The sequence below is a fragment of the Haliotis rubra genome, unplaced genomic scaffold, assembly GCF_003918875.1.
Source record: "Haliotis rubra isolate DU_JTF1 unplaced genomic scaffold, ASM391887v1 Scf477, whole genome shotgun sequence".
Taxonomy (NCBI): Eukaryota; Metazoa; Mollusca; class Gastropoda; order Lepetellida; family Haliotidae; genus Haliotis; species Haliotis rubra.
In genome coordinates, this window is record NW_025767165.1 from 197,658 (window position 1) to 222,446 (window position 24,789).

Here is a 24,789-nt window from a genome sequence, read left to right on the forward strand (position 1 = left end):
TTACCAGGTAGGTAAATGTTTACGAACGTTTTGCCGCACAAATAGGGATAAATAGGGATGTAATTTTACAAGGTTTTCTGATTTATATGTTAGATATTATTTGTTTATGTTTGGGGCTGTGTATTGTAATTGAGTTTTAATATTTTTATAATAGAAGGTAATAATTATGATAGTGAAGTCCCCTAATAATTGTGGAGGAGAAATCGTATAATTGTATTTTTCGAGTTTTAATAAATATCTCATCAGCATTTCCATCACGTCTGTTGTGTTGATATTAGTCATGTTGGTGGCCAAGCTGAAGTAGTGCGGCAGTGTTGTATACGTGCGCAGTGAAGCGCCGTGAAATCAGAGGCATTTTCAATCCAAATTGATACCGTCTGATGTTATTGCTTGACTAATCAAATTCGAGCATTTCACGTAGCCATGGTAGAATAGGTATTTAGCCATTTTCCATTAATTTTAAAAAAATAAAACAGTTTAACTGTTAGTGTTTGTTATTTATGTTTGATCTGTAATATGAGAAACGGTAAAAAAGACTGCAAAGTGCCAAGTTCATGTGGTGAAATAGAACCTCTCAATATAACTCAGTTATTTACTCTATCCACCGGTACGCAAGCTAAGATTTGACATTTTTGTGTGTACGCAAGTAAGATCAAATGTATTGAGTATTTACAAAACTTTAAGCGTACTTGTACGCAATAGACTTTATAGGAATTGAGTTTCACATTAATATTTGCGTAATTTACGCAGATACGCAGCTTATCTGTACCTCTGTTCAATAATAAGGATGCAAAGGGACCCTTTCCATATTCATAACAAATCTTTACCAGAAACAAGATGACGGCAAGATTACGGCATTAAACACAAATGATGCAAATTGTTAACTGACCAAATGTCCATATGTGAGATAAAATTATTAGACGCTGATTACAGCCCCTGGTCTCATGAGTGGTGCTCGTTGATCGGTGGGACGGCTCACTGAAGATACCCGTGAAGATCTGGGTTAGAATTGATCTTCAGTAACTCATGCTTGTCATAAGAGGCGACAAACGGGATCGTGTGGTCGTAGATCGATGCTCATGCTGTTGATCACTGGATTGTCGGGTCCAGAATCGATTATTTACAGACCGCACAAACATGGCTGGAGTATCACCGAGTGGGGCGTTAAACAACGCACAAACAAACAAAAAACACTGACGTGGATGATTGGTGTTTTCGAACTGACATGTCGAATTGACAGTATTGCTCATTATGTCGATCACTGGATTGTCTGGTCCAGACTCAATTATTTACAGACCGTCGTTCATACGGAATATTTATATTTAGTGCGAGACACCAACACTACCCCATGAACACACCCGAGAATGCTTTTCATAAAATATCATAACATAAAATACTTTTTAAGCATTTTATTGGTCAACACAAAACTGCACAACGAATGAGCAAATTCAAAAGGATTAATTACAAGTTATTCTCTTTATCAGACACGTTACATAACAATACAACATATTATCAGGGTAACATGTATCACATCTATTTATTACATTTCTATTTATAGCGTGAGTAAAAGATTATTCCTTAACATTCACAGGAACAAGTGCATAGTGTCCACAAGTATCATCTATAGTCAAAACATGGTACAGAAATGTATGGTATCCTAGAAGATACATCGCATTGTCGCCCTCACAAAAACAAGAAAAGAGTGGCAAACTTAACATTGTCGCGCAGTTTAAGATGGGGCGACAAAGCGACATATTCTGACCTTGAAAACTGTCGCATTGTCGCCCTGTGACATTTTTCTCCATCATTCAGTGCGACTAAGGACAGTACACGTCTCTATACGAAAACACATTCACAGATGAACAACATTACGGGCGAACCCTGAAATCACAATTAGTGGCGAAAGATAGCGTATCTAAATATCACATGAAATCCTATGTGGTGGTTGTTTGGTTTCTGATTTTGTTTTGTTGTACCTTTTGGGCGTTTGTGTGTTTGTATTGCGTTTTCATTAGGGAATGGGGTAGGGGTGTAGGGTTTATCACTCCAAATTTAAAAATATGTATGACTCAGTTTCTATATTCTTCAAAAAAAAGAAACTATACATTCTGTTCTTGAGTTACAGTAAATTACAGTAAAATCATCACTTTACAAATTTCCAAAACATGATTATCCAGAAGGTGATTGGTAAAACCACAGAGGGCTATTAAAGCCACTTAGTCAGAGTAAAATGTCAGTATCAGGTGTGACCACCATGAGCATCGATAACAGCTTGGTAGCTCATGCTGCGATGCCCGTCCTTGTAAACAGCCGATGGCGTTGTGTCATTGAGTTTCTGTCAGTCTTTTCATTCTCTTGTCGTCAATAGTGGCTTAAAGCAATGCATGCGGAGTACCATTGATGTGGCATTTTAAAGCCTACACTTATAAACTTCAGCTCAAGGTGCACGTGCATTTCATAAAGGGTGCGTTTTAGCGATTCACTACAGACGTGAGTGTAACGTTACTTTTTTTCTTCAAAGTTTCTTTTTTTAACCGTTTTGTCGTCAGCAGCCATTCCCCCACAAGTTGGGATTCAGCATGAATTGGTCTGTGTCAAATATGTTCCTTAAAACATTTCATACGTATAGTTGTTGTTTTTTAAGAGTATATTTTATATCATCAAGTAGCGTTTATACAACATCATGAAATGAACCGTTATTCTACTCACATCGATTATCATTCAAGAAAATATCTGTAGATCACATAACCTTTGCTAGCCAAAAAAATCTTGCACATACGAACGTTATTAATATTCGTACCTCAAATAAACATGCAACACCTATCGACTAGTCACAATATTCACAAATGAACGTCACACCATTCACAATAATCTAGCAGATGACACCGAGTTTTAATGGATTTTAAGGAGTTATGACAATATCAACTTATTGACAGATAAGATATTAACAGTGCTTTAGAGGGGTGGGGTTTACGCCGTTTTTAGCTATATTCCTGCAATAATAATCTGGAACATCAGAAATGGGTTTCACACATTGTACCCATTTGGGGACTCGAACCCTTCGGCGTCAAGAACGCTTTAACCACTGGGCTTTTACCCCACCGCCCCACAGGGCTTTAGACATTGAGAGTGATTTTACACACATCAAATCATCATGACAAAATGAATCACCGAAAAGCTATTCAAATATTTACAAAGTTGAAATTTAACTGTCAATATCATTAGATCCGAATCTGTCCCCAAGAATCCCATAAAACACTGCAACGGTTCCTCTTGTTTCTATAGTAAATGTTCTCATTTATCTTAAACTGTTTTATCAACCTTTGTAATAAATTCATTGATCAAATGATCAAAATCAACTCCGAACATCACCCTCATGAAGACACAACCGACCCACTATACACGTGTTATGTTCTTACTTGTAACATATATACTGAACACAAAAAACCTTTACATTTGAAAAAAAAATGACATTAAACTTGACAGTACAAGGTAGTTAATGTGGGCGACTACCATAATGGTCATGTCTCACCTGACGGATTCTCCCATTTCAACGGTGGTGAACCACGCAGGGTATATGCAGCACGATCTTTTGTGAAAACGTAAGCCTACACGTGTGCAGAGTTTGTGGTGAGTACAAAAACAAGATAAACAAGCCTCGGGACGGCCACGTGTGACGTCTCATGCCGATGACAATCAGATTCGGCTACGTCATTTGTGTAATCGATTTACGACCGAAACGTCAACCAGAAACGCACTGTTTAGGGGTTGCGTAAAGCCGATTGAACGATTGAAACCGTAATGAACGTCTACGCTGAGCACAACTGCACCTGCAGATGGTTAAAATTCCTGCAAAATGCGGGAACTGACGTCATGGAATGGTCATCGAGATCACCTGACCTCAATCCCATTGGTATGATCATTAAAGAAATCTTCGTGCTTCTTCAACCCAAGAATGTTCAAGAGCTGAGCGCCATGTTGGTACATGCCTAATGCAGTGTTCACATGTGTTAAGCAGTCAATGGGACAACGTTGCCTTGCTGTTGTAAATGAGTGAGGGGCGTACACGGTACAGAACAAGCTCCAATACAGATGGCTGGTCCCTGTGAGATCAAAAAGTGACCCCACATTCCCACAGTTGACGATGGAGGGTGCACCAAGCGCATCTAAATGCCCAATCCTGTTTTCATGTACGCTCAATACGTCCATAAACGAGATGTACCGATTTATCCACAATCAACACACTTTTTCTGTATCGGTAGTTTGGGACATGGAGTAACGCATGCGAATTTTTGGGGGTATATCTGCATTCCATCATTTGTGAACTCGACATATTTTGGTTAATGAAACAAAACGATTTGGTCACCAGTCTTATGATTAAGTGGAGGCAGTTGTGTACACTGTCGAAGTGACGTCATGCCGCGATTCCTTGCCTGTCAATTTCTTCCTTAGCATCAGTTTGACCCTGTCCGTGCAGATGAAGCTACATAAAATGTAAAACCCTTGAAGTCCATTCATAATGATGAAGATATACCAAAGGGAAGTTACATTAGCAAAGCCAGCAATGAAACTAAATCCCCATGTAAGACCCATAATGATGAACAGCTTACTGTAGATGAGAAACCGGGATTTGTCTTTCCCAGTACTTGACACGTTCTTTGAAAGTTTCAGACTCTTGTCGATGTTGTAGTATGTAACCACGAAAGAGATTGTGTTGGCTGCAATACTAAGACCAACCGGGAGCCCGAATACCAAGAGTGATGCTGAGGGATTGGAGATCCAGCATACTCCAGATGATCCGTAACCAATATCTAAACCTGGGACATCAAGGAGATCAATAACAACCGAAACACCAACGATGAGTGCTGGGATGCCGAATGCAAGGAGACTGAATAATGCATATGTTTTGTTAGCCCTTTGAGCCAGCGCCTGCTTTGTTTTGTTTTGGAAAGTATGAGCCAAACTCACAGACATGACTGTCATCCACATAAAGGAGCAAAGCCAGGAGAAGTGCAGAGTGATGGCAAGTGCCTGACACAGTAATCCCGTGGGCAGATGAATGAGGAGCAGAAGTGTCTGGGCAACCAGAAGGGTGGCAGACAAAGACATGGTTAGACGACCGGGTAGATTCCTCAGCTCAGGCAGAAGTGCATACACCACCAGTGTGATTAGTAGACTGACCATGGAAACACCTGAAGTCACATACGTCAGAATGCCCTGTATGTGATCGTATTTAAAGAATGTTTGAATGTGGCTCTTGGGTCGAGAATGGTTAAACATGTTGCAGGCATATACCCTTTCTTCTTGTATAAAAAACGAATCTTCTTCAAGGACTTGGTCAGAGTTGATAGCTTTTAGTTTAGCGTTATCTAGTTCAAAATCGGAACGATTTAGAATGCTAAAATCACAGTTTAGAGGGATACCACAAATCATGGATTCGGCAAGAATTTCAGTCATGTAATCGTACTGAAGAACAAATCCTATCCTCTCCAGCAGGTACATAGTGCCGCTGTCATGAGCATACATTGTTCCATTGTTTGTGGTCAAGGATGCATTTTGTAATGTAATAGCTTTCCCCTTAATGCATGTGAAGTTCTGCATATACCCATTCGATAAGAACACATCTGATATGGTTGGAGGGTGGGCGCTGCCTTCATTGTGAAACAATTTATATATTTGCGATATTTCATGCACGAGTGTCATCAGTGTTAAATCTGAGTGAGTCATTATGTCAATAACGAAATCAATACGCGAATAGAGAATATTACCTGTTGCATTGTTTTCTTTAAATAATGGCAAGGTAGGTATATTAGAGATGAGAAAGTGTAAATCTGTGATAAAATCTTCAGCAAAGGTAATATTCATAACAGAATACTTTAACTTTGTCCCGGTCATTTCGTCATTTCCAAAATTGGTTGAGAAATTTAGATAAAAGTGATCTGGCGTTACATGATATGGAACAAAATAGCGTGTTTCACTCAGAATGTTAGTTCCATAAAAGACGCAAGATCCGTTGACAGCAACATTGCCCCTTTGACAGAGCAGTTTCCTACAAATGTCAAAATAATGGTCAAATACTTCGTCTAACTTACAGTCTGCTCGAGGAATTATCATTTGATTAGTTTCAGATTGCACGCCTTGTTTATTAAAATTAAACAGAATTACTAGGCCGCCTGGTGCACTAAATGCAATATCTCCATTCATTCGGGGTTGTTGTATTTCAGGGCAAGTTACGTCCCCCTCATTCAAGTCTTTCTGATGAACTAAGATGTCATGGGGATTTCTGTAGCGCACTCCAGTCTTGTTTACCATGTTCAGGTAGCTCCTGCACATCAGAACATTGGGACTGACATACTGTTCAATCTGTGAGCAGCTGCCAAAGCCACGTTCATGGCATGTTCTTACCTTTGTATATTTTGTTGGTTTACTGTTTATTGTGCAATTTCCTGATTTGAGTTCATCCAGTAATCTTGCATAACTACCAGGATCGGTGTCAATGCAAATTGCACTGGTGGTCCACTGAAGCAAATCCTTTACTTCAAACCCATGACAAATGCCGCAAAAGACGTTACGAAATATCACTTCTGGACTTTGTTTCAGTGTCACTGGCGAATTAGTAAGGGGAGTAATTATTTCAGATGTGCATTTGTCGGCTATACCTGCCTCAGTGCTGTGAGGACATTTAGATATCATCCAGTAACTTGTGCTTCCATCATCAAAACCTTCACTTTTTTGGCAGGATCCGAACATAAAGATTAACATCTTTACCTCGAAAGAGGAAGTATCATTCATTAAACTTTTTGTCACTGTATAAACATCATTCCAATCTGACACATTTGAGAACAGAGTTGACAAGTTAGTACCATGACATTCAGAGAAAAAATCATAACAGCAATCCCCATAGATTATACACATTTCATCACAATGACATATATGTGGGCCTTCAAAGACTCTTCAGGTATACCATTGTATGTGTCGTTATCAGCTGCCGATCCACCACTTTTCAAAAACGACTCAAATCCTTTGGTATCAAACCTGTTTTCTTTCCAGCATCGTTCACTGCAACTCTCAAAGTGGCAAGGTAAAGTCGAGGTAACATCTGAAAAGAAAAGGTACACTTCAGTGCATGCATTCCATAAATGTATCATACTTTATTGCTAAATTCACGGACGCATCATCCCATGCATGGTTTCCAAAATGTTTCGACATTTATGAACAACACGAAGGATTTTTATCACATTATCATTTCACCATTGTGCATATTGAGTCATGAAGTGAATTGTGCTAACACCTTTATATCTTTCTGCAAATGTTTGAGAGCAATCCTGTTTTCTGTTATATTTGGCATGGTCAACACACACTCGCCACTCTCAGTCTCTACATATACATCTCCATTTGCTAAAGGGGTGCACTGACAACCAACCAATGTGGTCATTTGATTTGGATGAGGTGAGTGAGTGGGCAAGTTGATACGTAATTGGTTTGAGTCTTGTTAACATTAAATGGTGCGTATTATTAATAATATTTGGAAAAAAATCATGGAATCCGTTGAATGAAAGTGGAACATCAACACTCACGTTTGAAAACTCAATTTCGTAATTTCTCTTTCGTAGTCTGTTTTCAGTATTTCTCCTGTCATCAACAGAAGAATAGTTAAACGCACCTTTCGCTTAAATGTGTTTGATGACTTGCCGCAAAGTAGTTTCAAATTGCACACAAACATTTACAATTTATTTTCTGATGTTAGATTCATGACCATTTGGGTAAATGCTTTGTTCTAAAATGAACTGAAATGTGTTTTAGTTTTGTTTCAAAAACACTTTTCACTAATATTGATTCACGAAGGGATGCACGGGAAAGGTAGATTTCTTCAATGTGCTTTTTAACGGCGATTTATTAACTGCTCGTCCATCTGATGCGAGCTCTTGATGATTTATTCGATACATATGTATACCACTGTCCTATCTCCAAAGCTTTCCTAGAACTACATTAATCGTAAGCCAATGATATAGCATCGGGTTACAATAGGTCTAACGTTACGAACGCGTTGTCAGACACAACTTTGCAGATATAGGGATTTAATCCTTGGATTCTTTTGGGACACTGAATTTTACAGGGGCCTGTAACGCTAAACACTGCCATCAAGGCATATACTGTCACTGACGGGGTCTTAGTACTATACAAAATGACCTCTATATAGTACTAAGACCCTGTCAGTGACAGTATATGCCTTGATGGCAGTTTTAGCGTTACAAGTCCTATGACTGATTTGGTCTTAGTACTATATAAAAAGGACCTTTTATATAGTACTAAGACCCCGTCAGTGACAGTATATGCCTTGATGGCAGTTTTTAGCGTTACAAGCCCCTGTGACTGAATTAACTAGTTGGTTTCACCAAGTTATAAATCAGAGGGTGAACAATGTCCACCTTCACATTGTATCGTCAACAAATAACGGTGAGAATATCTCCATGGCATGTTGACGCACATTCGCAAGCACATGCTGTTGGTGGTTGTTTCTTGGGAGGCTTTATATATTTGTTGTGTAACGCCGCACTCAGAAACAGTCAAGCTATATGAAGGCAGTCTGTAAATAATCAAGTCTGGCCAGAAAATCCAGTGATCAACACCATAAGCATCGATCTACGCAATTGGGATCCGATGGCATTAGTCACTCAGGTCAGCGAACATGTGCACCCGAACCCGTTAGTTGCAGAAGAACGGAGAGTGGCAGTCCGACTTGGGTGTCCCACTTTTTTTTGCATTCGAACTCTGATGTAACATCAAACAAGGAGACATGGTTATCAATATCCCCCGCCACAGAGTTCTGTTCTTATTTGGTTCCTGTTTATTAACCATCACAACAGTCATGTCCTGAAAACAGATACCAGGTTTGGTTTCCCTATCTGTAACGCTTTTTTTAGAAATATATCCCTATTGGAGATACCGTGCATTAAGTCAAGAAACGAACGACAAGGGCCATAACTCTGTACAAACTTGTAACACGGTTTTCGTTTTAGAACTCGAGGTATTTATGTCGTGAAAAACACATACCAAGTTTGGTTTCCCAATCTATAATGGTTTCTGAGAACATCTGTTCCATATTCTCGGACGGACGGAAGGACGGACGGGTGTATAGAGCTCAAACCTACATCCCCCTCCCACTTCGGGCAGGGGATAATAACCGGCTTGTAATTAGTGTATGGTATCAGGAGTTGTGTCATAGGGCCTTAGCCACAGATTCAACAAATATGTTACCAGAAAGTCCAACATGGCTTGGTAACCACCGAAAGACACGATCGTATTTACGTGTAGCAAGATCATATTAAAATTCAGTTCGATTGACAGTGGTTGTTTACATGACATAATTTTTTACATCCTGAAGATTAAAGACTACGAATAAGCTGCAGACTTAGTATTTTGTGAGATATCGCTGTTACACACTTCAAAATAGTATTATATACCGTGGAATGTTCACAGCGGAAACCGCACGTGGTTCAAAAAAGGCATCACACCAACATGTATTCTTTTGTTATCAATATAAGTATAAGTTGCCGTTTTTGTAAATTGGTACATTATGACTATAGGGTTTTGAAAAGCAATGCACTAAGATATAGGATTATATTGACACTGCCGTGGTTTTAGCGCTATATAAAAAGGAATAGGTTTACCTCAGAATAAGACGGTTGACAACAAAAAGCGTACTTTGGGCACTCTAAATATCGTTACTTTGGGATCCCGAGCCAAAATCCTTAATCAAAGTTTTGATTAGTGTCATCTGTTTCATTTTGTGGCTAAACCTATTTCCAAGAGATTCGTTAAATACGGGTTAGTACAGAGAGCGTGATCTGGAACTCGTCACATCCCTTTTTTATATACTGCTAAATTCTTGGCAGTGATGTTATATGCCTCTGTGCTAGTTTTTTAGTTGAAAGCCGCTGTGGTATCTTGATCGTGAAACACAACCGTGGCTGCCACCTCCTGTGATGTTGGGTGTTGTATCTTTTAGAACAGGTTACCCATTTTGTACTTTTCAATCTAATTTCATTCACGGAGAATGTACTAAATGAGATGACTAGAAATAATTAGACCTCTCGCTTTAAACAAAACCCCGTCGACTTCTTCCGACAGACCAAATACCATCACATCTGTTGGGGGCTAGAATTGATGTTAAGAAGGGTTGGCAACTGGTGTTCAGACCACAATGTCTGAGGGGCGGTGGGGTAGCCTAGTGGTTAAAGCGTTCGCTCGTCACGCCGAAGGCCTGGGTTCAATTCCCTACATGGGTACAACTTCTGAAGCCCACACCTGGCGTCCCGAACGATGATATGGCTGTAATATTACATTATTATTATATTAAAAGCGGCGTAAAATTAAACTCTTTCACTCACATTGTCTGAGGGGTAGATATCTTCAGATGCACATGAACAACACTGTCTTCGTGTGTTTAGTCATATCAGCTAAATGGGCGGAAATCATTTTGGCAAGCAGGCTCTACTCACCCACAGGATCGAGCAACGTCGCATTGTCGCTGTCTCTGATAAGTGGTACCTGCTGATTATTCGTGGCGTGGAAACACCCGAGCAGCATCCACAGAACCCAGCTGAACAAGCGGGCACCTGCAAATAGGCAATGAATAATTGTCATGAATGTCATTGTTCATTGAAGTGAGTACTAATTATCAAAAACACCTCGTGCAGACATAGAATCCATTCGCTGCAAAGACAATTTGGATTGTTTGTTGTTTAACGCCGCAATGGTCCAGCTATTTGGCGGCGGTCTGCAAACAACGAGTCTGGACCAGACAATCCAGTCATCAACAGCATGAGCATCGGTCTACGCAATTAGGATACGTGTCAACTAAGTCAGCGAGCCTGACCACCCGATCCCGATAGATCTTACGACAAGCATAAGTTCATGAAGACCAATTTCATCACGCATCTACACGGGTTGTAAAAGCTTTAAATTTGGTTGGTTATACTGGTAACACATAAGGACAGTTTTAAAACATCTGACCAAACGTCAGTAAACAACAAGCCTGCCATAGATATAGACTTTCAAACAGATTGCCATCAACTGAAGGTTGATCTGTGCACAGCCTTTGCGATCCGAATTGACCTTAGCTGGATTTTTATCATCCCATCAGGTGTTGACGATTGTTGACAAATCTAGCCAGACATTAAAACAATATATATTGTTTGATTAAACCTGTGTCAGGAACAAAACTAGTTTGAATAACGCGGTCTTACATAACCATGATACAATCATTTGACAGTTCTTCAACATTCCTCTTGGGTATAGCAAGTAATGAGCTCAGATATCAAATATATTCTACAAGTTATACAAAGTTTATAGATATATATATACTAAACAATTTATAATTTATTAAAGAACTCAATTTCTGTTAAAATCAAAACTAAATGAGTAAAAATGTTATAAACCTCCTTCACGAATGAAACTTTGAAATAGTTATTACTTGAGATGGAAAACGTACTATAGTGAGTATACGTACTACAGAGAGTATAGCGAGTATATCACATAGAAGGTCAGTGCGAACGTGAGTGAGTGAGTTGGGTTTCACACCACTTTTAGCAATATTCCAGCAATTTCACGGCGAGGACACCAGAAATGGGCTTCACACATTATACCCATGTGGCGAATCGAACCCGGACCTTCAGCATGACGAGCGAACGCTTTAACCACCAGCCTACCCTACCCTAAATGTTCTTTTAATGTTTGGCTGAATTGGAGTACAATCGCCAACGACTGGAGGGATACTGTAAAACTAGGGTCCATGCAGGAAGCAAAAGTACTGTAAGTCCCCATGGTCCCTGGTATGGTGATCGACCTTCAGTTGATGGCGATCAATAGCCCGTTTTTTGTAGTGTATTGTCCTCAATAGTGGTATATATAAGTTACATGCTAGTTTAATTCTTTCACTGTGATATTCCAGTTGTTTTACTGTCCTTTAGTGACAGATTTTAAAAACGAGTGAGTGAATGAGTTTAGTTTTGGGCCGCTTTTAGCAATATTACAACAATATCATAGCGGAGGACACCAGGCCCCTATCTCTCGAAACAAATTTAAGTCGTAGTTTTGACTTAAGTTAAACGTTTTCACTTAAATTTGAGAAAAAGTAGCAATATGCATTTCCCAGAATACACTGAAATCGATATTTAACTCAAATATAGTAAGTAGACAATTTAAGTTTAGGAGAGAGGTTACTTGAGTTGGTTTGGCTTTTATATTTTAGTAATGCAGTTGAGTTAGAAATTCAGCTGTGGGCTTCGCACATTGTGTCTATGTAGGGAATTCAAACCGGGTCTTCGGCGTGAACGAACACTTTAACCACTAGGCTACCCCACCGCCCCTTTTGAAAATCGAACTTTACTTATAGTTAATAGACATCGTTTTAATCATGATATGGCTGAAACATTGCCGATATGACTATAAATAGTAATTTACTCACTCACTCACGAATACCCTGTTTTGACTTTAACACTTACCTGACAAACGGCTCCGCCAGACCATGTCCCTCTTTCCAAGAAGGCTAGCAGTGCACGAACTACCACTTGGCACTATGGTCGCTAGAAGCGTGTACATGGTTAAGTGTATGCTCTGGTATAATTTCACTCATTTCATTAATCAATAAGATGATTTTACTGTTGAGATGTAGAACAATATTCGCTTTGACTCTGATTGCTTTGGCCGTGGCGGAATGGTGTTTTTTGTAGAATCGGATCCAATGCACCCATTAGTGCAACTGGTTGGGTCAACATGTTCCGGCAATGGAAATACTGACAACACATACAGCAATGGGAGTTAATATCCGACCATTTCCGTCCAACGCCATACTGGTAATTATATCACGGAAAGCAAGCTTGTTCAACATCATCAGAATCATTAATATGTACAATAGTTAACAGACTGACTGACTGACTGAATTTGGTTTTACGCCGCTTTTGAAATATTCCAGCAATATCACGGCGAGGGACACCAGAAATGGGCTTCACTCATTGTACCCATGTGGGGATTCGAACCCGGGTCTTCGGCGTGACGAGCCAACGCTTTAACCACTAGACTACCCCACCGCCCCCAATAGTTAACAGAACTGTTCAAAACGAATCACAGAAGAAAATGAAAAACTAACAGAAGTTGTTTTGAAATATGCCCTGGAGAAGTGCCATGTCCAGGATAGGTACACACGTCTTCCACCAAGATTTTGTTTTGCTGCTGAGAAATCAGTACATTAGTGAAATAACTGAAAGCCTCGGTCGTGACAATCAGAACAAGGTACACATTGAACCATTATGGAAATGTGGTAATGTGTGCAGCATTCAGAGTATGTGTTGCTCTTCACTCGTCTGAATAGACTTGACAAATAAATGCACATTAAAAGCTTATGGGTATTTGTTTGCAGTGCCGATAACGCCCTATCGCCTGTTAAAAGTACCTGGATCAACTTCGTATAAAGCTAAAACCTCGGGAATTGGTGTTTACACTTTCTTAAATAAAAATCTATTCAGACCCATCAGCAAATACAAGAACAAAGCTTTAAAACAGATGCTTGAAAAACATTTTACTATAGGTGTATTGAATGTTTAAGTTTTAGTTTGCTGACAACTACATAACTGTTCAGTGTAATGAATCATTTCAATAGACCAATACATTTCTCGCCTAATCTCGTGATGAAGACCTTGATCGCTTACATGACGTAACGGAGGACAGATCCCTATAGTTGATCGTGAGAGCCGAAGGCAGAGCACCTTTACCCATCACTCCACCACCAGAGACGTTTAACGCAATCTGGACGATGATGAGTAAGTGCTTTTTGTTTCTGTCAGTTTGTCTCACGTGAGTTATATACTTTTGAAATCGTTTTCGGCGGTTAATCGTATATTCTGCCAAAATCTGGGTGTCATCATATTATGAAAATATTTAGTCTGCTTAACGGCTTATGAGCATGGTCCTTGACTACAGATGTCAACGCATATGTGTGCTACACCCATTGAATTGACTCTGACGCAGACCTGACCAAGAATCATGGCATGTGTTTTAAATGAAACTCCATCCCAACAGAGATATACTGCTCGATGGATCAATTGTACCATTAAACTCTTGTTTCAAAGATCCATAATCTGTAGACACGAGAAGATCCGGTTTACAATTTTATATTCAGTAAACCATGCTTGTCGTAAGAGGCGACTAACGGGAACTGGTGGTCAGGCTTCCTGACTTGTTTGACACATGTCATCGGTTCCCAATTGTAGATCGATGCTCGTGCTGTTGATCACTTGATTGTCCGGTCCAGACTCGTTTATTTACAGACCGCCGCCATATAGCTTGAATATTGCTGAGTGCGACTCGTTTATTTACATGTATGTTGGCGTGCATGTTTGACCTGCTGTTTGATTTAATGTAGTTGAAAGTATATGAAAATACTGTAGTCGTAACGCTGCTGAAGACGAATGTCATGTTCATTTGGATGTGATTTTGCTCAGAGTTGAGACGTGTCACCTCTCTGTTTCTGATTGTCCATCCAAGCAAACTTTTCTTATTCTTATGTCAAAGCCAGTCAGGAACATATTATGTAACATTTGCCTTTTTCGTTCACATTGCCTTGTTACAAAAACCACTCACCCACTGTACCCCTTGAAAGTACTGTACAATGGGCCTACGGCCTGCAGTAATAAGACATTTCCATTTGAATTCAGCTTGTTGTATGGCAATGTCATTTCTTGCTAAACAATGTTTCTTTCTCTCAAGATTCAGTTGGCATTCATAACCGGCTCCTTCAAAGGTGATCGCTTGAAAAAAACACAGTCGTAATATCATCTAAATTGTACCATCTAAAGTAAGCAGCGTTATGGCGGCTGCTATATGTTGATGCATTTAGAGACGTGTACATGTGGTCGAGGATATTTCAGAACATCTATAGACTTTGTATGAGGGAGACCCGTGAAGATCCGGCTTAGAATTGATCTTCAGTGACCGAAAGCGGCGTCTAACGGGACTTGGTTGACACATGTCATCGGTTCCCAATTGCGTTGAACGATGCTCATGCTGTTGATCACTGTATTGTCTGACCCAGGCTCGGTTATTTACAGACCACCGCCTTATAACTGGAATATTGCTGAGTGAAGCGTAAAATAAACTTACTCACTCACTCTGGATTCCCAGTCTATGCCCTTTTGGGACAGATTAACCATTGTTGCAGTTAGTTTGGTATCTTTATTAATAACATTATGGCGTTCACTACTGCATTTTTTTGCCTCTGTAATTTTACGAATATTGGATAATGTATTGCCACTTTTATGTGTAATGTCCTTGTAATCACTTTGCAGTAATCGTTGTTGATTTGTTTACGTAGTAATTTAATGAAACTGCTGTAAACCTAATTCTTTGTTGTTGGTTGGTTTCACACTAAATTCATTTCGGCACGGAGTACAATGGTGATCAGCACCATTAAACTGGGTGACTCCAACAGCCGAGTGAATCCCTGTTTTCTGTGATTGTCTACAATTTGAAATATAAATGTAAGGCTATTTTGGCGCAGATTGTTTGAGTTCGACAGACCTGCTTGGAATTCTATAGCCATGTATATACATTATTTAAAATTCGGCCCATCCCTCGCAAAATCGATCAAAAGCTGTTATGATGATTTTATACATTGTGTTCTCGTATATATCGGGTGGTCAGACACACTGACTTGGTTGACACGTGTCATCGTATCGTTTTTCTTCTCAACTGCACTTAGGAGAATCTGTACTTTACTTAACGAAGAACATTCTTTATTTGAAATTATTCCCTCGAAGTCGAGTTGTTTTGTTACAGGGAGGCAAGTGTGGCATATAAAGTAGATTATGTACAACTCCTGCCTCTCATCTCGCATTACACATCACGCTACAAGAAGAACAGCAATTGTGATATGTGCAATGTTGTTTCTTGTCAACTGCAGTTAGGAGAGCTTGTACTTTACTTAACGAAGAACATTATTTTTTTCTCCGAAGCCGGGAGGAGATTTTTTTCCTGGGAGGCAAGACTGGTATATAATGCAGATTATATATATGAGGTTAGCTAACTCCTGCCTCTCATCTCAAATTACACATCACGTTACATGAAGAACCGTTATGATCACTTTTCACCCTTGATACTCAGCCTACGACTATTTTGGAAGCGTGACAACTGCTGCAGCGAGGTAAATCTCACTGGTATATGAACACTGTGTATTGCTGCCATGGAATTTCTGTTGCTGCCCTATTTCTCACCAGCATTGTCGTTCCTATCTGATGATTTATGATGATTTGTGAACTCAGTTAATTTCTGAATGCAGTTGTTGATCATATCACATACTTTCTGTTTTTGCTTCACACTAAAATATTTAAATTTTACAGACTATTTTCCAGTTAGCTTTAAGATTCAACTTGGGGATCAACTCATAACATCATGCACAATCCTCGTCGAAGTGTTGAGATTGTGTTTTATTTATGCTCATTATAAAAGTATCAAGCAGTTAGTATTCTCTGCAGAAGAATCCCCTTCAATTACATTGGGTAAGTGGAATTTTTCAGATTGCAACGTTTCCTTGTCAGCATACTTCCTTGATTCTAATACAGGTTCGTAACAAGAAACAACATGTATCAAACTGGAAGTTATCTTTACTCACAATCAAAGAATATATTTCCGCTCTTCTCAGATTGGTTTTGCCTTTGTCGTGTCCTCTTTGTGGTTGCGCTGACAATTATCCCATCCACTCAGCAGCCTCCTGTAGATTCTTCAGCAGATGAATCAGATATCCAGAATGATGGCAAGGACAGCTACTCTGACCCACTAGGTGAGTGTAATCATGGAAGATGTATGTTATGAAAATTGATAAAAATTCGAATTGACCTAAATCTGTAGATTGTGAAATTTAATTAAGCATGTCGTATTCACAAAGTATGTGTGTGACCTATCTATTCTAGATGGGTCTGACCATTTTGTCAGCTACATCTTCAAAGACATTTGATCTGACAATCTTAACAATCCGAAACATGCGTTTTCAGAAATTATCTGTGGAAGGTTATTTTGTATTTTCCCCGTAAATGGAATCGCTTGGAAATTGTTGATGAAGGTGCCTCCTTCTGTTTTACCGTGAATACAATTGTTATTTTGGGAAAGAGTGCCAGAATTTGCAGACCACCTACTTCTTAACCCCTCTATTGTATTGATATTCAAATATGTTAAATTTATGTGTGTCTCCAGCTGTAAACACCAAACTACTTTGCACGAGAGGGACATGCACGGACAGGTGTTGGCTGAAGATGAGTCTTTCAGAAGGATCTGGATCTAGCAGACGTTCCTCCACATCATCCATTAGTACACAGACTATTCAAGGTAAACTGCGAGATAACTAGAAAGAATAGTTTGGTCTAGGTAGACATGATGTTCAAAAGAACAGAGATAACGCCAGGAAAGTGGGAGATGGCAATATATCAAGTCACTTAATCTGATTATCTGATTTATCATTCAGAAGCTGAATCAGACGAGGATGACGATTGAGATAAAAGCTACAGTTTAAGAGATTGTTTTTTCTACCCTTAATAATTTAATATATTCAACCACTGCGTTATCTGGTGATTTTGTGTAATATGTTTTGTTAAACTTAGCTTAACACTTGTATATTTGTTAAAAATAGAAGAGTAAAATTATTGAAATGATATAAGTTATTAATAGAAAGAGGTGTTAATTGATGCACTCTCAATCAATCTTGGTAGGTACGTTGTAACAATAGATAGACAAAAGTTATCACCATGGTCTTTCCTTATTGACCCGTGCCAACTTGCACAAAGAGATCGCAGGGCTAAGACGTCGTAAGTCTATGTTAAGAGTATGGCAGTTCCGATCATGGTATAGTTAAGATTGCTTTGTGTAAGTAGGCTCTGTGTTCGTCTGTCATACAGACCCTGAAACAAATGTACCCAATGTAGCCCAGATACTGGAAGAAACAATGAAAATCTGACTAATCATGGATATTTTCAGTATTGGCAAATGGTCACTCGGACAATGATGGGAATGCGGCAGATGCAAACAACGGTACAGGCAATACTAATTCAACCAGGTTTGATGCAAAGTGCCATTGCGATGAAGCATGCATTATTTTTGGCGACTGCTGCTTTGATTTCTTTTCTCTTTGCCTACAGCAAAATCTAACTTCGTTATTGCTTAGTGTTCAGAATACAAGTGGTATGGGCGAAATCATGCAAAACATCACAAGAAGAACAAGCACCATTGAGGAGAGTGTTTTGATGTACTTGTACAAACGTTGTGAAAAAATACACGATGACGAAGTTACCCGACATTACTGGATGATTTCAAAATGTCCAAAGCTGAACACTGAGGAAACCTTAGACGATGCAGAGAATGACATTGTATCAAAATGTCACAATATTTCACTTGATCCACTAGGAAGTGTTCCAGCATCCTTGGGACAACAACCTGACATTGTTTTTCGTAACATTTTTTGTGCCCAATGCAATGGTGTAGACAAAGACAGTGTTATCTTGTGGCTATCTAAAGTAAAGTGCTCTGGTGACTATAGCCCATCTGGTATCACATATGATGAATTTATAAATGTATTTAGGACCTTAAAGTGCAGGGTGGAGAGTAAAGTACCAGCTATTATACAACCACGACCATGTAAACCGGATTATGATACCCACCTTAGTTTGTGTCCAACAGATAGGGATGATGCAGCTTTTCCAAGTATTGACAGTTTGATGTGCAGAAGTTATGTCTATCCAGTTGTCACAGATAAAGGTATCAATGTGAGAAACAGTCATTGTTCAACGTGTTCTCCAAAAGATGCATTTCGGAAATTTACATGTGATCCATTAACGCACTTTTGGTTTCACAACGTTGAGATGCCATTTTGTGACAAATATTCTTGCAAAGAATTGTGCAACTTAGAAACCACTGATCAGGATTGTCACTGTGATATTAGATGCTTGATATTTGGCGACTGTTGCTATGATTTCATTTCGACATGTCTGGGAAACAATTTCACGTTTATCGACTTTGCTGACAATGATACCTTAATCAATACCTTGCTATTGCAAACATTAAAACCGACCCAACCTGATATACTGACTCAAGGAAGACTCGATACTGAGGGTTACAAAGATGTCAAGAACCAAACATCGATGGCTCTTATCAAACTCCAGGGATTGTATATCACATATAGAAGTTGTGTTCGTGTTACAGAACAGCAAATGATATGGGTAATTGCAAAATGTCCACAGAATAATGAAGATCCACTTTGCGAGTCTGCTACTTCTTTCACCAATCATTCAGTTTTCACTCCCGCGTCATATATTCATGATGTGAATATTGTTTTCAAGAATATTTATTGTGGACGATGTCATGGTGTTCCAGAAGAAAAGTTAATTCAGTGGACTATATATTTTTCCTGTGAACCAGCATCACATCACATTACAAATATAAAAGACTTTCTATTGGAATATTGTAATATCAACATTGAAAGAATAGGTGGGCGTTCCTGTATGGAGGTGGACATTAACCACCAAACACAAATACACAACGACTCTGAGACCGTATCATTATGCAGATTATACAGGTATATCGTGTCCTCAAACACAAGTTCAACAAAGTACAGGAACCCACACTGTGCTCGTGTACATGTCGATGATGATATATCGTGTTCTGGCCAAGTTACAACCTATCAACGTCCAATAGGCAGTCAATCTAGTGATTTCAGCATATTGTTTAATTTTAAAGATTTTAGTAACAAGGAAACCGGGAAGATCATATCTCCTCATGTTGAGTGTCAGTCAAATGAGGTGTATGATGATTATCAGAACATTTGTCGACAGATTCGTTGTCAGGAAGGCAAAGAGGCTGTCAATGGCACCTGTGTTGCCAGTGGTTTGGCGTATGCTGCCAGGAAGAACCAACTCTTCCCGAATGGCACATTACATTACACTGTTACCTTGTATGTTCTCACAGAACTCCCTGTGCAAATCAACACCATAATGGATACATTATTGGTGGAGTCTTTCCTTGAACAGGAACATGTGGTCACGGATGATATTGAAATACTTAATGTTTCAGCACTACCCGGTGATACATCTCTTCACAGGGTGAAAGAGGGGCCTAATCAAGATTTGAAACAAATGGTTAAGATTCATGTTGAAAATGCTGAATCCCTGGTAGAGGACATACACTTGTTATCACAACTTGCCCAACAGCTGCCCAATAAGTCTGATCCTATGATCGTGGATATCATATTTCAGAATTTTCATTCTGAAAGTGACCTATTATGTTCATTTGGAACACTTATTCATTTGACGAACGTCACTTTAGAAACTTTAAATGGGACATTCTATGCTGCAGACTCGTATAAATATTACACATTAGAAACTGTTGCCTTTGTACTTGGCTTAAAAAGTGCACCTCCTGATTTACAGGAGATTTTTGTTTGTGGAATTCCTCTAAAGTGTGATCCGGTTGTTTATAATTTAACCGATTTTACACAGGAAGGAGGGAATCTTAAAAACCTGTATTCAGGCGTGATTCTGACAAATACTTCTTTCTTCATAGTCGGAGACGAAGTGCTTTCTTGTCATAACTTTACTCAGTTTGGGCCTCAGAGATACTCACAGATTTTCTTTAAATACGATCACATACAGGGCATTCTGACCTATCTGACGTCAGGTATTTCCATGGTAAGTCTACTGATCACACTGGTCGTGTATTCACTTCTGCCTGAGCTGAGGAATCTACCCGGTCGTCTAACCATGTCTTTGTCTGCCACTCTTCTTGTTGCTCAGACTCTTCTGCTCCTCATTCATCTGCCCACGGGATTACTGTGTCAGGCACTTGCCATCACTCTGCACTTCTCCTGGCTTTGCTCCTTTATGTGGATGACAGTCTTGTCGATAACACTGGCTCGTACATTCACCAGCAAAGGCCTTAACTCTTGAACCAGGATACGGCAAGGACTCATGGCTTCCTCAGCCTCTGTGCCAGTGGAATCCCTTTGATTATTGTCACTACATCGGCTCTTCTGGATTTCTTGGAGATTCCCAATATTTACATTGGATATGGGGCACAAGGCATCTGTTGGATCGCTAATCCTCGAGCATCTCTCCTGGTGTTTGGTGTACCTCTTGCACTGATGCTTCTTGTTAACATTATTGCATTCATCATGACTCTGTGTAATATAGAGAAGAGTCTGAAATTGTCCGAAAACATCACATCTTCAAAGAAGGACAAAGCCAAGGTATTCATCTATGGCAAGTTATTCGTCATTATGGGTGTGTCCTGGTGTACCAGTTTTGGTGCAGCATTTGCGGACGTCAGTATTCTCTGGTACATGTTCATCATCCTGAACGGTCTTCAGGGTTTCTATATCTTTGTAAGCTTCGTCTGTACAGACAGGGTTAAGAGATTACTTCTGAAGAAATTCACAGGTACTAGTGCAGAGATTAGGACCACTTCAGCTGTTACCGCTAATACTGAGGTTAAATCACAGAAAAGTGACAAAACCAGTATCTGATTAGAAACCGCCCCCAGCTGACGATCTGACTGACCTGATCAGTGATTACATGGATCCCACCTGACTCGCCTACTGACCTGATCAGTGACTACATGGAGACCTATGTGACTATCTGACTGATCTGATAAATGATTATGTGAAGCCCCACCTGACTATCTGACTGACCTGAACAGTGACTACATGGAGCCCCATCTGACTATCTGACTGACCTGATCTGTGACTACATGGAGTCCATCTGACTGACCTGATCTGTGACTACATGGAGCCCATCTGACTATCTGACTGACCTGATCAGTGACTACATGGAGTCCATCTCACTATCTGACTGACCTGATCTGTGACTACATGGAGCCCCACCTGACTATCTGACTGACCTGATCAATGATTACATGGAGACCCACCTGACTATCTGACTGACCTGATCTGTGACTACATGGAGACCCATCTCACTATCTGACTGACCTGATCTGTGATTACCTGGAGCCCCGTCTCACTATCTGACTGACCTGATCAGTGACTACATGGAGTCCATATTACTATCTGACTGACCTTATCTGTGACTACGTGGAGTCCATGTCATTGTTTGACTGACCTGATCAATAATCACATGGAGACCCTCCTGACTATCTGACTGACCTGAGCTGTGACTACATGGAGACCCACCTGACTATCTGACTGATCTGATCAATGACTACATGGAGACCCACCTGAGTGTCTCACTGACCTGATCTGTGACTACATGGAGCCCCTCCTGACTATCTGACTGACCTGAGCTGTGACAACATAGAGCCCCTCCTGACTATCTGACTGACCTGAGCTGTGACTACATGGAGCCCCTCCTGACTATCTGACTGATCTGATCAATGACTACATGGAGACCCACCTGAGTGTCTCACTGACCTGATCTGTGACTACATGGAACCCCTCCTGACTATCTGACTGACCTGAGCTGTGACTCACATGTGGAGCCCTCCTGACTATCTGACTGACCTGAGCTGTGATTACATGGAGCCCCTCCTGACTATCTGACTGACTGACCTGTGACTACATGGAGCCCCATCTGACTGATCTGATCATGATTACATGGAGACTCACCTGAGTGTCTCTCACTGGACCTGATCAGTGACTTCGTGGAATCCATCTCACTATCTGACTGACCTGATCAATGATTACATGGAGACCCTCCTGACTATCTGACTGACCTGAGCTGTGACTACATGGAGACCCATCTGACTATCTGACTGTCCTGATCAATTACTACATGGAGACCCACCTGACTGACTGACCGGATCTGTGACTACATGGAGCCTCACCTGAGTGTCTCACTGACCTGATCTGTGACTACATGGAGCCCCTCCTGACTATCTGACTGATCTGATCAATGATTACATGGAGCCCCACCTGAGTGTCTCACTGACCTGATCTGTGACTACATGGAGCCCCTCCTGACTATGTGACTGACCTGAGCTGTGACTACATGGAGACCCTCCTGACTATCTGACTGACCTGATCTGTAACTACATGGACACCCATCTTACTATCTGACTGACCTGATCTGTGATTACCTGGAGCCCCGTCTCACTATCTGACTGACCTGATCAGTGACTACATGGAGTCCATATTACTATCTGACTGACCTGATCTGAGACTACGTGGAGTCCATGTCATTGTTTGACTGACCTGATCATTAATTACATGGAGACCCTCCTGACTATCTGACTGACCTGAGCTGTGACTACATGGAGACCCGCCTGACTATCTGACTGATCTGATCAATGACTACATGGAGACTCCACCTGAGTGTCTCACTGACCTGATCTGTGACTACATGGAGCCCCCTCCTGACTATCTGACTGACCTGAGCTGTGACAACATGGAGCCCTCCTGACTATCTGACTGACCTGAGCTGTGGCTAGCATGGAGCCCCTCCTGAGTGTCTCACTGACCTGATCTGTGACTACATGGAACCCTCCTGACTATCTGACTGACCTGAGCTGTGACTACATGGGAGCCCTCCTGACTATCTGACTGACTCCTGAGCTGTGACTACATGGAGCCCCCTCCTGACTATCTGACTGACCTGACATGTGACTACATGGAGCCTCATCTGACTGATCTGATCAATGATTACATGGAGACCCACCTGGGTGTCTCACTGACCTGATCAGTGACTTCGTGGAATCCATCTCACTATCTGACTGACCTGATCAATGATTACATGGAGACCCTCCTGACTATCTGACTGACCTGAGCTGTGACAACATAGAGCCCCTCCTGACTATCTGACTGACCTGAGCTGTGACTACATGGAGCCCCTCCTGACTATCTGACTGATCTGATCAATGACTACATGGAGACCCACCTGAGTGTCTCACTGACCTGATCTGTGACTACATGGAACCCCTCCTGACTATCTGACTGACCTGAGCTGTGACTACATGGAGCCCCTCCTGACTATCTGACTGACCTGAGCTGTGATTACATGGAGCCCCTCCTGACTATCTGACTGACCTGACCTGTGACTACATGGAGCCCCATCTGACTGATCTGATCAATGATTACATGGAGACCCACCTGAGTGTCTCACGGACCTGATCAGTGACTTCGTGGAATCCATCTCACTATCTGACTGACCTGATCAATGATTACATGGAGACCCTCCTGACTATCTGACTGACCTGAGCTGTGACTACATGGAGACCCATCTGACTATCTGACTGTCCTGATCAATTACTACATGGAGACCCACCTGACTGACTGACCGGATCTGTGACTACATGGAGCCTCACCTGAGTGTCTCACTGACCTGATCTGTGACTACATGGAGCCCCTCCTGACTATCTGACTGATCTGATCAATGATTACATGGAGCCCCACCTGAGTGTCTCACTGACCTGATCTGTGACTACATGGAGCCCCTCCTGACTATGTGACTGACCTGAGCTGTGACTACATGGAGACCCTCCTGACTATCTGACTGACCTGATCTGTAACTACATGGACACCCATCTTACTATCTGACTGACCTGATCTGTGATTACCTGGAGCCCCGTCTCACTATCTGACTGACCTGATCAGTGACTACATGGAGTCCATATTACTATCTGACTGACCTGATCTGTGACTACGTGGAGTCCATGTCATTGTTTGACTGACCTGATCATTAATTACATGGAGACCCTCCTGACTATCTGACTGACCTGAGCTGTGACTACATGGAGACCCGCCTGACT

At 40.7% G+C, this 24,789-nt stretch overlaps 1 protein-coding gene across 1 annotated transcript; it reads right to left on the reverse strand.

The window, feature by feature from the left end:
• Positions 1-4,377: 4,377 nt before the first annotated feature.
• LOC124290877 (probable G-protein coupled receptor Mth-like 1) lies at positions 4,378-5,526 on the reverse strand. The gene has a single exon (XM_046727723.1). It carries the CDS (start codon positions 5,524-5,526, stop codon positions 4,378-4,380), a length of 1,149 nt encoding a protein of 382 aa, XP_046583679.1.
• Between the last annotated feature and the right edge of the window lie 19,263 nt (positions 5,527-24,789).